Source organism: Neophocaena asiaeorientalis, unplaced genomic scaffold (assembly GCF_003031525.2).
Source record: "Neophocaena asiaeorientalis asiaeorientalis breed wild unplaced genomic scaffold, Neophocaena_asiaeorientalis_V1.1 scaffold118, whole genome shotgun sequence".
In the NCBI taxonomy this organism is placed as follows: Eukaryota; Metazoa; Chordata; class Mammalia; order Artiodactyla; family Phocoenidae; genus Neophocaena; species Neophocaena asiaeorientalis.
Window position 1 is genome coordinate 9,153,522 of NW_020175528.1, and position 18,466 is coordinate 9,171,987.

General features: G+C 42.2%; 1 protein-coding gene across 1 annotated transcript in view; it reads right to left on the minus strand.

Annotated features, from left to right (window-relative positions):
- Positions 1 to 18,466, minus strand: part of WWTR1 (WW domain containing transcription regulator 1) — a 131,641-nt gene that overhangs the window by 12,928 nt on the left and 100,247 nt on the right. The window contains exon 4 of the mRNA XM_024769138.1: positions 11,773 to 11,975. Coding sequence (XP_024624906.1) covers positions 11,773 to 11,975 — 203 coding nt within the window. The remainder of the gene's footprint in view (positions 1 to 11,772; positions 11,976 to 18,466) is intronic.

Below are 18,466 nucleotides of genomic sequence, written 5' to 3' on the forward strand. Positions count from 1 at the left end.
ATATATTTACTGTCTGTCTTTCTCTTTAGAATGTAAAGAGGGGAAAGGGATCTTATTTGTCATGTTCACTTCTGTATCCCCACTGTGTATAACAACCCAGGCATATAGTGGGCACTTGATAAATATTCACTCAACGAAGAAATGAAAAATATTGCTGGAATTCAAATGGAAATATTTTAAATTATAATTAATAATAAAAGGAAAACTTAACTAAGATCATTCAATTCTCATCTTCAACCACAAGTATGAGTAAAACAACAGTCTACTGTATAGATCCCAACTAGCCAGGCTCAAACTCCATCCTAATGGAATGATCCCATGGTGTTTCTCCTGCTCCCAACACAGGAGATGGGCAGGAGGGCAGAGTGGTCATGGGCAGGGATTCCAGGGCGAAATGCTTGGATTTGAACCCTGGCCATGCCATCTCCCAGCCAGTTATCTAATTTCTTTGTTCCTCATTGGTAAAGTGAGGATAATAACAGCATCCACCCAATAGGGCAGCTGTGGTGATAAAATGAGGTAACACATATAGGGTACTTAGAGCAGTGCTGGCACACGAGATCACTTAGTAAATGTTAACTAAGTATTATTATCGTCTTATGCTCTGTATTCCAATCCCAGAAAACAAAACAAAAGCAAAAACAAAAATAAACAATCTTAAAAGTCACACTACCACATGGAACTGATCCACTTTGAGTGACCTGACACCTTTTCCTGGCCAACTTTCACCTTGGAAGGATTACACCAAATGTGAAATTCATCATGAGTCAGCAAGGCTAAGAATATAACTTTTTTTCAATTTTACCAAGGAGCGGTTTGTAAACCTTTTTGTATAACATAAAATTGATTTTTAATATAAGTGGAGAATGGTGAGAAGTTTCATTTCGCTCAATTATGTTTTATAATAGTTCCATATTTAGATTTTTATTTTTTTTTTTGCCACACTGCATGGCATGTGGAACTTCCCCAACCAGGGATGGACCCTGCACCCCCTGCAGTGGAAGTTTGGAGTCTTAACCACTGGACTACCAGAGAAATCCCCATATTTAGAATTTTTAAAGGTCTAGCCTTTCTTGAATGAAAACAGTTTCCTATTTCTGTTCATAAATTGAAATAGCAATACAAAATCTAAGGTTTGGAAATAAAAGAACTAACCTCACTAACACGTCCCCATCCAAAGAAAGGAGGATTTTTATTTAAAAAAGAAAAAAAAAAAAGAAACTAAATTTAAGTATAAAATTAAACCCCAGATGCAGTATGATTTTGGCTGCCACGTGACCTCCGCTGCCCTTGCCCGGGCAGAAATGAAAGGCAAACAACTGACTTTAGTCTGACCAAGATGAGGGAGTCAAGACTGAAGGAGAAGCAGAAGCAAAGGCTGCAGATGGGGCACTGGACTAAGTGAACTGACGTGTAAACAGGGGGACAGTTGGACAAGGCTGGTCTAGGACAAGACTCAGGTCTCCAACTCAGAGCTGGCAGTGCAGCTGCCCTAACCCTGTGCTCCCTCCCCAGCTCCCGCCAGTGCAGGCAGGATATCAAACGCTAAGCTGGAGGCATACCTGAGCCCCTTGGTCTGTCTCATCTCCCACCTCCACTCCAGTTCAGCAATATCCTTTCCCAGTGTCCCTTCCACTCCCACCCACCCTATCCTCCCAAACAAGTCTTCAGTTTCCTGAAGTCCGCGGTACTTTGGGTCCCTCTTCATCAAGACATATCCCCCCACCCTTAGGGGTTCTGTTACATCACCTTTCCCAGGATGCCTTCCCTGACAACCATAACCACAGCAACCCACTACCTGCCCCTTTCCCACCCCTGAAGTCCAAAATAACGCATCCAGCTGGGGTCTGAAACTCCATGTCTCACAGTACACTCCTCACCCGGCCCCAAAGCAGCTCTTCCTGCTGACGTCAAGCTTTCTCCTAATGCCGTCACCCCTTCTCCCAGCTCCAAATCTCAGTCAACTGTCTCCCTCAGTCCCCACAACAATTCATTCATTTGCTTCTGTATTTATTTTTTAAAAATACTATGGAGAGGGCTTCCCTGGTGGCGCAGTTGTTGAGAATCTGCCTGCTAATGCAGGGGACACGGGTTCGAGCCCTGGTCTGGGAAGATCCCACATGCCACGGAGCAGCTAGGCCCGTGAGCCACAACTACTGAGCCTGCGCGTCTGGAGCCTGTGCTCTGCAACAAGAGAGGCCGCGACAGTGAGAGAGGGCCGCGCACCGCGATGAAGAGTGGCCCCCGCTTGCCACAACTAGAGGAAGCCCTCGCACAGAAACGAAGACCCAAAACAGCCAAAAATAAATAAATAAATTTAATTAAAATGTTAAAAAAAATAATACTATGGAGACTACCAGGTGCCTGGTACTGTTCTCGGCAACAGGGATACAGCAGTGAAAAATACAGACAGTGTCCTGCCTCTTCAAGGATTCTAGAGGGGGAGACAGACTCCAACAGAAAATGATGCAGAAGGGCCAAGCCTTGTGGGGTCCATCTCCCCGATATCTACATGCTCCAAACCTTCTTTCCAACTCAAGTCGTCTGCACTCCTTCTCTAGACCCACCAAACTCCACGTGCAAGGCTGTTCTACACTTTGTCACGATCTTTACAAAGAGTGACCAGAGGAGAAAAATCAGGATAGGAAGCGGTCAGAGTGTCATGTCCTACGAAGAAGCAAGGGGACTGTTTAAGAGAGACTTGTGGCACACCACGCCTCTCAAACTATTATTGATTGCCACATGGAAGAAGGAAGATTCCTTCTACCCCGGACTGGAGGCAGATCTGATGGAGGGCTTTGTAGTTAGTAGTTCGTTCAGTGATAGAACTGGCTGCTTCTCAATTCTCTGGGCTACTGGCCACTGGAATTTTCAAGCAGTTGTTGAGGGTTAAATGCTACTGGATATGACCAGGGCTTGGCACAGGAGAAAAAGTGTCCTTGGATTCAGAATGATGAAAGCTCAAATCCCAGCTGAGCTACTCCCTAGCTATAACATTTTGGAGTACATTTTTAACCTTTCAGTTTGTTCATCTGAAGAAAAATAAAAATAAAAAAAGACATAAGATTTATCTTGCTGGGCTGTTACAAAGATTAAAAAGCATATTTATCAAGAACCTGGCACAGTGAGGCAGTTACTAGAATGAGCTACTTACTCATGGTGTTAAATGTTTTAGGAGGTGGAGATGTTAGCTGATACTTGCGTATCACTTACTACATTGTCCTAAGTGCTTTAACATACTATATCTCATTTCATCCTCCTGACAACCCAACTGTCTCCATTTTATGGATGAGGGCACTGAGGCACAGAGAGACTAAGCAACTTTCCCAGGATCTGGCCCCAGAGTCTGTTGTCATAGCCACTACACAGACAGTGGCAAAGAGAGGAAAGCCAAAGATTGAGGTCGGCAGACCTCAAATTTTCAGCCCTTTCACCTACTGGCTATGGGACTTGGGCATGTTATTTCATTTCTCCGAGCTTGTTTTCCTAGCTATAAAACAGAAATACCAACCCCCCCTCCTTCGGGCAGTTTAGAGGATTTAATGAAGTGGCCTGTTTCACTGTCCTGAACACAGTTTCCCTCTCTGAATTGGAAAAGAGATGGAACTGGACATAGTCTCTGATCCTTTTCAACGTATAAGGGTGGAGCTAGTGTCCTGGGAATTCACAAGCACATCCAGCAAAGTTATAAGTTCAGATTTTAAAGGCCAATTTCAGAAAGATCTGGAAAGCTGCCCCTGGTAACCTCACCCCTACCCTGCTCCACCACAACTTTATTTTTTCTCTACATCCAAGCTGGGGGTGGAAAGACTGTTGCAAAATAAAGGCTTGAGAATCTCTTTCAGAGTTTGTGGTCTTCCACCTAGCTCCCTAAAACGAATAATTACATGCGGGTTTACAAGCACCCTCTCCTACTGGCTGGGGGAGGGGGTGGTGTGTCAAATAGCTGGAGGGGTGTGAAAGACAAAGGCCCATCTGTAAGAGGAAGGTGTTCCTGGAAGCAAACTTCAAACCTCCTTTCCTTCCAGCTCCCCACTGGCCTGAAGCCTGCCTGTGGAATAAATCAAGAGAGGAGGTGAGAAAGTCAACAGCAGTTGAAAGCATCCTGCAGCCCTGTCCATCCCAGGCTAAGGGAGCGCCTCCCGCCCGCCAGCCCTGGCCCTCCCTGGAATGTACTTGAAAGGAAAGACAATAACCTCTTCTGAGGGTGCCTGCTTGATTTAGGTGTGTGTGGCCAGGGATACTACAAAAATGGAAGATTGTACTGTTTTAATTAGAAAGGGTGGGGTGAGTAGAAACAAATGAAAGACAAAAAAAAAAAGACAATATTTTGAAATCCTAACATTAAAACAGTTATTCTGGTGCAGAGAAGTTGCTCTCTCTGCCGAAACTTCCCCGGACTTCAGAGGCAGAATACTGAATTATTTACCTTCTTTATAAGGAAAAAAAAACCACGCCCAGTGTAAATTTCTTTTTAACTCTGTGCTAAGGGATTCTAGAAATTCACTGTCACATTTCCTGGAGCCTCCCTTTTGGAAATACCTCATCACACAAGCTCAGCTGCCAGACTCAGACTGTCGAAACTCTGACACTTCTGGGAAGACATTTGTTGAGTCCATAATTATTATCCATGGCCTGTTTCATGCTCTTTTAATTCAGGATGTATATAGCAATCTTGTGTTGCTCCATAATCTCTGTTATCCTTTAGAATCGAATTAAGGAAAACAGTATATAATTTAGATAGTCTCCTCTTTACTTAAGAAAAATAGCTGAATGGATTTCGAGGTGGAATATTTCTTCGTACCTCTGATCTTATCAAGATCCGAAATATGAAGCTGCTTTGCATTTGTGCAAACCTGGTGAGCCTCCATTTTAAAAAATGTGTTTGTACTACTCAGCCATAAAAAAGAACAAAATTTTGCCACTTGCAGCAGCATGGATGGACTTGGAGGGTGTTATGCTAAGTGAAATAAGACAGAGAAAGACAGATAATGTACAATATAACTTATATGTGGAATCAAAATAAAATGCAACAAATAGTGAATATAGCAAAAGAGAGGCAGACTCACAGGTATAGAGAGCAAGGTAATGGTTACCAGTACAGAGGTTGGGGGTAATACACAGATGAGGGATGGGAGGTACAAACTATTGGGAATAAGACAGGCTCAAGGACGGATCGTACAACATGGGGAATATAGCCAATGTTCTGTAATAACTGTAAATGAAAAAAACCTTTAAAAATGAATTTTAAAATTGTAATAACCTATAATAGAAAAGAATCTAAAAAAGAATATATATATATGTATAACTGAACACTTTGCTGTGTACCTGAAACTAACACAACATTGTAAATCAACTGTATTTCAATACAAATTTTTTTTAAACTGTATAAAAAATATTTTTAAATAAATAAATAAATAAAAAATTTAAATATGTTTGATTTATAATATCTTTCAAAAGGGTCCCTTTTATTTATTTATTTAAAGCCCCAGGTCCCTTTTAAAAGAATTGGTATTGTTCAGAAAATCGATTATTTCTGGGACTTGTAGGCAAATAGAACACCGACAGCAGTTATAATGGAAGCCCTTTGAGGGTAGGGACCAAGCCTATTCATCCACTGCTGTGCATTTAGTGCCTAGAGCATGCTGAACAAATGAATGAATGAACGTAGACAGCCAGGTTACTCTACAGGGATCCACACCCTGGGTGGACAACATGACCTCTGATGTTGCAGTCAATCCTGAAACCTAATTCTCTGAAATGCTTTTCTAAAAGGAAATTATAGCCCCAGGTGCTGAAGGCAAGACTCTATGAAGCAGCCACTACTTAGGCTATGATATGACACTTTTTAACGTCTCTAAATAGCTATTCTTCACATGACAAAAAACAGGCCTCAGAACCTTCCCTGGACCAGCGCTGCTCACAGCCGGGTGTGTCCCTCCCCCGGGCCCTCGGTCAGGAATGGCTGCCAGAGGCCGGCCAGCTGGCCGGCCAGACCCGGTAGTGGTTGTCAAGCCCAACAAAAATCTGTGAGACCTGCCAAAAGAATTCTGAGGCCTCCTGCCCAAGCCCTCTCCCCTTGTCCCTGTTGCCCTGGCAACCAGAGGCCGGGCTTAGTCAGCATTTTTGTTTGACAAGCTGCTTTCTCCTGTCCACTGAGCCTCAATTAAGGGAAGGATGGGGGTAAAAGCAGTGCTGAGTCTGCCTGGGAATAATAACCATTTCCCAACAACACAGAGGGAGCAAGGCTTCTTCACTTAAGACTCTTCCAGGCCCTGGGGGCTGACGGGAAGCCCTCGAGGTTAAAATCATCTTTGAGGCAGAAGGTCCCCCAGCTTCATATTTAAATGAATAATACAACGAAATACTCTCCTCAGATAAAGCCAAGGGTCTGTTTTTATGTCAAGGAATTGTTCTTTCAGAGGGGTAAATAGGGACTGCGAAGCCTGTTTCTCAATTTCTTACGAGTTACTCAAATTTTCCATTTCCTCCGGTAAAGTTGTAAACATGCCCTTTATGATACTGAGCAAATATTGTGTTGGTTTTTAAGCTGTAACAGCAGAATAATCTATAGTCTTGTGGGCACGTGTGGCTCACAGTATTTTAAAAATTTATGTCCAGAAACGTTGGAGAAAGGATTCCAGGCAGCTTAGAACAGATACGTCCAAACTCACAGCACAACTTCCATGGCTGATACAGAATAAATAAATGACTTCCCAATATATTAAGAAAAAGAGATAACAAACAGTAGTATTCTCTACTACCAATTTTGTTTTAAAAATCAAAATACACATGGATACATATGAAGACTGGAGAGAAATCACCAACATCTTCATAGCTGCTCTCTTTAGGTAAGAGTATAAGTGATGCATACATTCTTTCCTGGTTTTGATTATTTTAAACATTTACTACAATGAATGTGTTCTGTCTTTTCTGTGCGACACTTTTACTTTATTATTATCTTTATTTAGAGTCGAATTCACTCTGTGAAACTGTACAGTTCTAAGTTTTGACAAATACAGTTGTGAAACAGCCACTGCAAGCAAGACACAGAACTGTGCCATCCCCCCCCAAACCCCCTAGTGCCTCTCCTGTGGAGGCAGCCCCTCCCCGATCCTTAACTGTAGCAACCACTCATCTGTTCTCTGTCCCTATAGTTTTGCCCTTTCCAGAATGTCATATGAATGGAATCATACATTGTGAAGTCTTTTTTCTTTTTCCTTTTTCTTTTTGGCTGCACCGCGAGGCATGCGGGATCTTAGTCCCCAGACCAGGGATCGAACCGGTGCCCCCTGCAGTGGAAGTGCAGAGTGTAACCAATGGACCACCAGGGAAGTCCCATTATGAAGTCTTTTGAGTCTGGATTCTTTCAGTTAGTAAAATGCTTTCTCTCATCTCAGAGAAAACAAACAAAAAAGCTACTAAATTATATTTTAAAAAGTTAAAAACTATTTTTTTACTTAAAAAAACTTCATAAACTGAATTCTAACTTTTTTTTTTAATATGAAGGTAGCAGGAAGTACATCTTCAACTGAGAATTGCTTTCTTTTCTAGGGTTGCCGTTTCTTAGATGAGCCTGAAACTGCTTCATGGCGTTTTGGGAAACTTAGCAAAAATAAAACTGTTTATCACGGACAACGGAGAATGGCTTTTATAAGAATTCACTCTCCATAATGTCTGTGACAGACGCTGAAAGCAGAGAAAGTTCCACTTTCCTAATAAGGCCACGTACTGCAGACCTGGCTGGGATCCCCTTGGGCTTGTGGCACCCCAGCCCTTGGAGCACCTGCCACATTCTGAGATAATTCATCAATTATCAGATACAAGCAGTTCAACTCTGTTGCTACAGCAGCCAATGCTAAATTGTAGGGATCATTTTTAACAAAACTCTCCTACTTCAAAAGATTCCTAATCAGGGGAGATACCAAACCTCACCGGCCCTTTGATCCGAGTTCTGTTGGCCTGTGGGAACGAGGAAAAGAAAGAAAGAAGCACCTTATGCTCATTTTCACAGAACTCTGGGCTCTGGTGCATCTGGTCCCTGCTCCAGCTATGAAAGTGAAAGATGGCCGCACTGGGACCCCACGAAGTAAGGAATGGTTTGAATTTATCCTTCTGGCCACCAATCTGGATTAGAGTTCATCATTTTGTCTCCTTTGCTAAAATGTAAGTTATCTGAAGGCAGCCATGTCCCACTTATCTTTTTAGTATTTCCCACAACATAAATGTTGGGTGAATAAACAAATGAAGAGATAAAAGAAGGAATGAAAAAAAATAATTTTCCATCCTGAAATAATGGAGGTTCACTTCAGATCTGTAATCAGACTTTCCTCAACTTCATTTGTTAATATCTCTGGCATGATTTCAGTGACAAGTTAACATCTGAGCCCTCGGCATTGTGAGGTGTACGTCAGACTGTGGAACGAGAACCGAGGAATTGTTTTCTCCACAGCACAATATCAGACTACATGCCTAGAGGAACAATGGCACAGAAACAGAAAAAAGAACAAGAGGGAGAAGGAGATGAAGAAGAAGAAGAAAAAGGAAAAATAAAATAATATTTACATGGCATATAACTCATAAGGACCTTTCACATTTATCATATATTTAACAATGATAAAAATATACAGAGTAATGGGCTTCCCTGGTGGCGCAGTGGTTGAGAGTCTGCCCGCCGATGCAGGGGACACGGGTTCGTGCCCCGGTCCGGGAAGATCCCACATACCGCCGAGCGTCTGGGCCCGTGAGCCATGGCCGCTGAGCCTGCGCGTCCGGAGCCTGTGCTCCGCAATGGGAGAGGCCACAACAGTGAGAGGCCCGCGTACCGCAAAAAATATATATATATATATCTATATATATATCTATATATATATACACAGAGTACTGATGACTTCCCAAGAATTAGGAACAAATTCATTCTATTTATTAAAATTTACCAACCTCCTTTCCTATCATAAAGATGGAGCCTAGGAAGGGGCCTCTCTCCCAGAAATTCTCCCCTGATAGGAAGGTCAGGGCCTGCCTGCTGGGCAGGAACTTCAAGAAGACAGGCTGGACAGCTAGGGCCCTCCTGCAAACTAGAGGAAGGCCAGGGGAATTACAAAGTGCCGAGAAAGCAAAGGATATTCAGGAAGTTGTTGACTACGTAGAACAGGGAGTGGGACAGAAAGAACAAATGGCACAGACAATCTTCAGAGCTCATCAGGACCACCACTGCCTCCGTCCCTCTACCTTCCTACCAGGTGCTGGAAGGCGGCTAAACAGGTGAGCCAAATATCACTTTTACTTCCAATCCATTTCCCTGCCGTTCAACTGGCTGAACGTGCAAAGCACGTTGGCTTAAGTGCAAAGCACCCTGGCTTAAGTGCAAAGCACCAAAAGAAAGCGGTAAAAAAAAAAAACCCACAAAGGTGATACACATAATACACTAATCCACACCTGAACAATCAGACATCTTGGCAAATGCCACTGTCATCAAACACTCCAACACCATTTACTGTATGGCCTTAAATAATATCTTTGACCCTGAGTATCAGGCTGCTTCTGGATGGGGAACACGTCTGCCACGACTTTAAAAAGTCTCTTTAGACTTTTTTTCCTGTATCCATAATAAAGATAAAAAGACATCAGAACAATCCATTCCATCTTCTTTTCCTCCTCTAACCACACACACACACACATACAAGCTCACACGTTCAAAGCTGAACTACAGGAGACTCTGGGAGCAAATCTGGACAGCGTTCCTCCCCGAGGTCCTGTACAGTGGAGTCGACGCTGTCATGCAGTTCCACAGCCTCTAGGGATCAGCATTTAAGGAACTCGGTTGGTATTTCTGTAATATGAACCATCAATACTAACATTCTGGTTCAAAGGCACCTATGGTTGGAATAAAGGAAACAATTTGGGGCACTTTTCTCCACCCCTTTTCAGAAATACTTTCTGTGGGAAAGGAGGAGGTGGGGTAGGGGAAAGAGAAACACAGAACGAGGCAGAAACTGAGACACAAGTCATTCTTTGCGGGGGAAAAAAAAAACATTTAAACTTATAAATGCTACTATAATACTATTTATATTACTCTATATTATAAAATAGATAAATTATTCCAAATAGAATTGTTATCCAAAGACAGAAAACCATAATACAATCATTTCCTGCTACGAAACATGATACTGTATATCTAAAAACAGTATAAACAAATGCTACCCTGAAATAACCGTGAAAGTTCAGACATAAATCCTCAGGGTAAAAAAAGCACAACGATGGTTATATTACAAAGTTGTATTCCTCAAATTTAGAGGATAGTTCAACAGAACAACAAAGCACAATTTATATTCATTTCCCACATTTTCAAAGGCTATGTATAAGGAATTCTTTTAATTCATCATGTTTTTTAAACTTCACACAGTGTAGATACTTTATATTTTAGAATTTATTTGATGAGAAATACATTATTTACCTATGGCAGGCAATGTATATTTTTGAAAGTATCAGATATAACTAAAAGAAAAAATCGTGTTTACCCTAATACCCCCAGCCCCCTGGAAGAAAGCTTTCTGGAACAGTTAAAACTACTCATTTCCGTCCACATGGAAAGGAAGCTACCCATGTATCTTGCTTCATGTGAGTCATAAGGCAAAGTCTGAAGAATTAAAACAATAAACTGAAGCCTTCCTCCCCAAAATGCAGCCAGCAAAATTTATGAGACCTGAACGCATGGGCTACATTAGTTTAGCAACACAGAAGAGAATTCTGCTTTTGCACAGACCAAGCCACTGAAGCAGGGAGAAAACAGTGGGCTCCTTCATGGATTTTCTTTTCTTTATTTTGTGAAGTGAGGCCCTGAGCCTGACTCACAGAGGACACACACTCTGTTGACTGACTGACTGAATGAGGAAATGGCACTAAGGTCCCTGATCAAAGCCCAGGGGGTTTTGCAGAGCACTCTATCAGAGTCTGTATGCAAAACATTTTCCTTTCTTTTTCTCATGCTCCACGATGGATCAAAGACGGTTGCAGATTCTCTGTCATCTCTTCCGTGGAACATCCCCTCTGCTATCTGCCCTAATTGGGGGTTGAGGGGTGTGCTGTGACTGCTCTGTCCAAGAGAATATGGAAGAACTGACTCTGTGGCAGTTTCCAGAGCCAGGCCCAAGACCCCGGCAGCTTTCAATTCCCGTCTCTTAGAACATTCTCTTGGGGAGACCCAAGCTGCTATGTAATACGTCCCACTGCTCTGAGATTGCCAAGCTAGAGATGCCGTGGGCAAATACTCCAGCTTTTAGTCCTAGCTATGCTCAGTCTTCCAGCAGCCCTTTCCATGGTGCCACACACTTGAGTAAACCCACCTTGGACCCTCCAGGCCAGGCTACCCACCGGTCGACCACCGTTAAGTGACCTCAGTCAAAATCACGTACAGCACGAGAACAGTCCAGATGAGCCCTGCCCCAATTCCTGACCACGAAATGGCGTGATATAATACAATGGCTATTGTTTCAAGCCACTGAGTTTTGCGATAATGTATTACACAGTAATAAATAACTGGAACGTATTCTTTCTCTCCTTCTAGTGATTAGCAGTGAAAGCCACAGGCAGCCATGCTGATACAGCTAGTCTTTGTACTCACATACGTTTGGCTCTCAAGACAGTGCAAATAGATGTTGGAAGTTTGAAGCAGCGCTTTGGGCTTTTAATGCGATGGCAAGTAGATACCTACCCACTAGCCTTGCCACCAAAGGCCACGAAGCCTCCACCAGGTCCCACCGAAGGCCATACCTGCCGCATGAGCTCCTCTTGACGCATCCTAATTCTCTCTCTCTCCATCTGGATCCTCTGAAGCCGAAGTTTCTGCTGCTGCTGCTGCTGCGTGGTCAGCGCGTTGGGCATACTCATGAGCCCTGCTGGTGGGTTCTGAGGAGGGTGACTCTGCTGGCTCAGGGAACTGGGTGCCATTTGCTGCTGGTGCTGGTGATTCATCACTGCAGGAGGGAAGAACAGGCGGGTTAATGACCAGGGACCACAGCACCTTATCAAAAAGAGATCATCGGAATGCTTTGCGCTTTACACTATAGATTCCTGAGATTCCTTGCAAAGCACTTTCCTGTTAATCATTACTGGTGAAGTAATTATTACCTTAATTTAATTCATGGAGGCTCAGATACTGGCCCTTCTCCTGACTCGCCTAGTCGTGGCTTTTGTGCCCTGTTAAAAACCTGATTTCACACCTTGCCTGTGTTCTAGAATACATTTTAAACCTTTCAGAGAACAGAGTGGTCGTAAGTAAATTCCACACAAGTTGACACAGCATAAAAGCTAATTTCACCAGGACATCTGGGGGTGTGTATGCACAGTCTCAGATAAACTGCATGCTTATGGCAGGGCTAAGGAGAGCATGTGATCATTGATAGGTGGTGGGTAGAAAATAATACTTAGGATGGATGAGTGAATTGACGAGTGACATGTAAAACACAATACCTAGATCAGGGAGCTACACAAAAGCAGGACGCCATTCACGCTTTGTTAAAAGAGGGTGCCCCAAAGAAATTATTTAGTGAGAAATTATTAGTGAATAATTAGAGAATAATTGAGTGAGAATTATTGTGAGAAAGAAGTGATATAAAAATGCTAACAGCGTTTGTGATTGGATAAAGCCACAAGAAGTGTTTGAAACTTTTTACGGATTTTCTATTTGTCTGCATTTACCGACATTTAAAATTTTGGCATGCAGTACTTCACTTTAGAAAAAAAAATGTAATCCTTTAATAAATTCTATAATTGGTGTCTCCCCACACCCCCCACCCCCACCAAAAAATGCATCTTAAAAAGTGCTAGCTTTCCTCCAAATAGTTTACCAGTCAAATCTGCTTAACTTCTGCCTGGGTAATATCCTGCAATAAAGAAAACCATGCTTTTCAGTCTATTTGCTCCTAGGTCAGGGCCAAAGGCAACAATGTGTAATTTTATATACTTACTTCATTTCTGAGGAAAAAAAAACGCTCAATTTTTGCTATATTTGGTATATTACCTTTAAAAGATAAAATTATTGGCATACTTTACTTAAAGTTCAAAGTAAAATATTTCAGATCATCAGTTTGTTATGGATATTACAAGGGAACATATTTTATAACTAAACTTTCTTAGATGAATTTTAAATTAGCCTAATCAACTATGTATTAAGTGAATGTGTAGAAAACACACACACACACACACACACACACATTGAAAAGAAAGTACCAGGAAACCCTCCTACACTGTTTGTAGGAATGTAAATTGGTATAACCACTATGCAGAACAGTACGGAGGTTCCTTAAAAAACTAAAAATAGAACTACCATATCAGCCAGCAATCCCACTCCTGGCCATATATATGGACAAAACCATAACTTGAAAAGATACGTGCACACCTATGTTCACTGCAGCACTATTTACAATAGCCAAGACAGGGAAGCAACCTAAATGTCCGTGGACAGAGGAACAGATAAAGAAGATGTGGTACATATATACAATGGACTATTACTCAGCCATAAAAAAGAATGAAATAATGCCATTTGCAGCAACATGGATGGACCTAGAGATGATCATACTAAGTGAAGTAAGTCAGACAAAGACAAATATCATATAATATCACTCATGTGGAATCTAATTTTAAAAAATGATATAAATGAACTTAGTTACAAAACAGCAACAGACTCACAGACTTAGAAAACAAACTTATGGTTACGAAAGGGGAAACGTAGCGGGGAGGCATAAATTAGGAGTTTGGGATTAACATACACACACTATTATATATAAAATAGAGAATCAACAAGGACCTACTGTGTAACACAGGGAACTCTACTCAATATTCTGTAATAACCTATATGGGAAAGGAATCTGAAAAAGAATGAATATATGTATAACTGAATCACTATGCTGTACACCTGAAACCAACACAACACAACTATACGCCAGTAAAATTTTAAAAAAGAAAAGAAAATACTAACACTGAAGATTTTCTGTAGAAGACCTGGTTTCCTTAAGGAAGAATTAATTCCATGACAGGAACTTCCTCTGGATGGGAGTAGAGGTGGGGTAAAAATTTTTTTTTTTTTTTGAAATTTACTTATAACTCACTCAAGTCTTTATCACATTCCCACTGTGTGCTGGGCACTGGGTTTGTAGCTGAATAAACAGCTCCTGCCTTCACAGGAACTCACAAGGAACGTGTGAAGAAATGAGGTGGGTTTTTATGCTTGGCTGTGGAGCGCTAGAATGTTAGGCTTTGTAAGGACTCCTGGAAAGCATCTAGTCCAGCTTTTTATTTTGTGAAACCCAGGGAGGTGAGGGGTGTGCTCTGCTTAGAAACAGGTGGAACCAGGGCCACAGTTGAACCCCCAACACTCCGTCCACCTGCCCTTTCAACTGTCCTTGGCTGCCCTCTGCCACACCTGAAACTGAAGACCAGGAACGATCACTGAAACTGAGGCAACCCCTCTACACACGGTTTCCCTTCAGTTGATCGCAAGGAAGCACCACTTAAACATTAGACCTTCAACGCACTCAAAACAGGGCCCTGGGACAAAGGTTGCTCAGGTTACAATTAGGAAGGGCTCAAGGAAGGTTTGGACAGATGTACAACTCTGCTCAATCCCAGGGAAGTCACTCGAGGCAAGGTAAGATACTGGAGTATTCTGCCCAAACAGTTTGGGCTTCACTTCCCGAATCAAGCCCACCGCCAAGAACTCTCATTTCTTGGCACCGTCCCTGGCACACAGGGAAACTCAGTAAACGATGGGATGAATGACTGAAACCAGCTGGGCATTCCTTATGTTCTCAGTTTGAGAACAGAAAAAAAGCACAGCTGTGATCAATGCCAAAATAACTGAAATAAGTACGCCAATTCTACAGCTTGTTGGAGCATAATCACAATCTCTATTTGAAGGCCTGGGTGGGAGGGTCAGGGATGGGGCACACACTGTGTCATCAGGGAAAAGTTCTCTTAAATACCAATTCAAGTAAGACAAAGTCCAGATATCCAGAAGGGTTTAATTCATGAGACCTCCTTCAGGCCAGGAGAAGGACGCTTAGATGGAAGAATAGTGATTATCTCCAGGCACAGTCGTTTTTGAACCTTCTGAAAAAGTATGCTCCTATTTTTCTGATGTAACTACTATAGACAAAAAAAAAAAAAAAAAACCGAATTGTGTCTATAAGAGAAAAGTGTAAATTGAATATTTCCAATATCAGAAATCCCCAGGTTAGGAAAAAAGCTTAAAAATGTTAAATTTTTTTGTTAGCAGTTCAGAGGTTATGTTAATTTTTATAACTTAGGTTCTTTGAAAAATATTAAAACTGGCTCAAGTCTGGTACTTACTGACATGACAAATCAGACCCATCTGCCATAACTTAGGAAGACAGCATTGTCAGTCTACTCACACAGGATTCTGTTACTCCACTCCACACACTGTCCAGATACTGCTTGGCAGGTTTTATTGATGTCTGCATCCTTATCTGGGGGAGTCTAAGACTTGGAGAAGATCTCTTCCAAAACCACACCCTTGCGAGCCTTTGAAACACCAGCCCTTACGGCGACCATCCATTGGGGAGGCATGGTGGACATGCTGCTTTCTTCCATTTAATTTAGATTTGATCATTCAGACTACACTCAGACTAAACATCTCCAGCTATTAACTGTAGTGACTGGAAAAGAGTAGAACTTAGCCAGTGGCTTTGTTTTCAAAATAAAGCACACCCACCAACGGAGAAGTCTATATGAGAATATTCACTATAGTATTGTCCATAACAGCAAAAGACCAAAAACAGTGTCCACCAATAAGAGATCATGATCCATTCATTCAGAGGAATTCTATGTGGCTATTCTGAAGAATAAAGAAGCTCTGTAGGTCCTTCTATGGAACAATCTCTAAGAAACAATGTTTAGAAGAGGGAAGAAAAAAAAATCCAAGGAAAAGAAATGCATGTAAGAGCATGCCACTATTTGTAACTAGAAAAATGGAGGCAGCGGGCATTCATATCATATCAATACATATACAGCAAATCTCTCTAGGAAAATACACAACAGTGGGTGCCTCTGGAGAGGAAACGGGGTGTCAAGGATGGGAGGAGATCTTCCTTTTCCTCTTCTGCACTGTTTGAAGTTTTTCTGTGTGCATTTATTATTTATGTAAAGCATAAAAATGTGAAAGTGAAAAACAGGAAACAAAAGCACGGTCGTGGCTTCCCTGGTGGTGCAGTGGTTGAGAGTCCGCCTGCCGATGCAGGGGACACGGGTTCGTGCCCCGGTCCGGGAAGATCCCATATGCCGCGGAGCGGCTGGGCCCGTGAGCCATGGCCGCTGAGCCTGCGCGTCCGGAGCCTGTGCTCCGCAACGGGAGAGGCCACAACAGTGAGAGGCCCACGTACCGCAAAAAATAAATAAATAAATAAAAAAGCATGGTCATGTATGCATCAAATATGCAAAATATTTTCTTGGTGGACTGAAAGGAGGTAACCCCCAAATTATTTGAAAAAAAACAAATAAGGCTTAAAATATAGTCAAGATCCTCAAAACTAAGAGCCTGCCTGGTGCAACTTCTTGTGAAGGTGAGGAAACAATACCCAGAGAAACAGTGAATTTGGTCAAAATCATAAAATGGTCCAGGGCCTAGAAGCCAGGTGTCCTCCCTGACTCAACTCAGGTGCCCATGATTCCACCTGTCACTCTGTTCCCTCTATTCGTTTCATTTCAGACTGTTTTTGAATCTTTTATTAGGTTGAATCTCATGAACTTCACCGATGGTTGAGGTTCTAGCTACTCAAAGACAAAGAGGCAACAGAGGCCCAAGACAGAGACAAACAGAGAGGAGGTCCTCAGGAGAGCACAGGAAGGAAAACATCTAGACTTGCAATGAACAAAATACTCCTTGGGATAATATTCCATAACATTTTAGGGAGAGAATAGTTCAGTTTAAAAAAAAAAAAAGAAAGAAAGAAAAGCAGCAGAGTATCTCAAATGCAGTATCTGAGGCCAAACCAGTTAAGGGCAGACTGCCACTAAATGCCTCAAAAAGGCTAAAGACCTAGTCAAGTTCTAGACTTTTGCCAGTCCCCACAGAAAGGAATAACCCAAACAGAAGATTTCTCCATTGAAGCAGGAATGTATCAAAACTAAAGCAGAAAAAAAAAAAAAAACTAAAGCAGAGACTTTTTTTTTTTCCTTCCAAGAGAGTCAGAATTTAAATTGAAACCCACATGTATCTTTTTCATTCTTTTCATCTCCTTTTCCTTTCTCTCTTTTTTTTTCTTTCTTCTTTGATAATTGGCTTTCTCTTCTGTGTTTCGCAATTGAACATAACCAAGCTCTACAGATATGTAACCAGAAACATTTCACTGCTATTATTCAATATAAAAGAAAACACCAAGAAAAGCAAAACTCCACAGCATCTGAGATATGAACACTCTTTTGATTTAATGATTGTATCCTTGGTGAAGTAAACGGTCAACATGGGAATGGGGTGTGCAGAGGGGGTGACTACCCAGACTCTCTGTTCAATGCTGCCCAGGACGCTGATGCACCCTCTGACCTGCTCCAGCAAACACACTTGGTCACGTCTACAAAGCCCCACAAGTAGGCTTGAGGCCAGGAAGGTCCCTGGACTCAGTTCTAAGCCTACACATCATTTGTTGTATAAGAAGCAGACGTGGAAAAGGTGAAGGCTTCACTCCTGAACTTTTGCCTTTTGCAGCAGCAGGAACAGAGAGCGACAGCTCATAGACAAAGTGTTTGGGCAGCTTCCCCAAGCCAGGAGCTGCAGACGAGGAGGGAGGCCAGGGAATCAGGTTGTCCAGCGGGCCTCCTGGAATGTTTGACAAATGTCTTTCTGGCCTCGGAGAGGTTCAGTGGCTTGCTTTTCTGTGTCCTGGGCTTGCTTCCCTTGTTTTTAAAATAGGCTATGGTTACACACACACACACACACACACACACACACACACACACACAAAATGCCAAATGAAGAAAACAAAACCACAAGATTAGGCTCAACTACAAAACCTGTCACGGGCCTGCATGGGGCTGGCTCTGAGCAGATTATGGAAAGGACAACCAGCTTGCCAATGGCTAGAAGCCACACCTAAGCCCTAGAAAGACACAGAAATTACTTTATTCCCTTCAAATCCTTCTCCCTGACGCACATGTGAATCTGGGGAGGGCAGAGAGGAATACCTTTTGCTAGTTATCCACTGTTGTTCAAGATACAAAGTAACAGAAAAACAAAACGAAACAAAATGCAGGGAAAGCGGGGGTTATAAGAGACTGCCAGAATATCTGCTGAAACTCTCCATCAGCAAATGTTGATTTAACAGGAAAATCTCAAAGATGGTTTAATTTGTACTCCGGTTTTCGCGGGTGGTAAACAGAATCTTGCTAAATGAACTTCAGTTCCACATATTCAAAGTAACCTTTTAGTTTAGTTTTGGGGTTTCTTTCTTTCTTT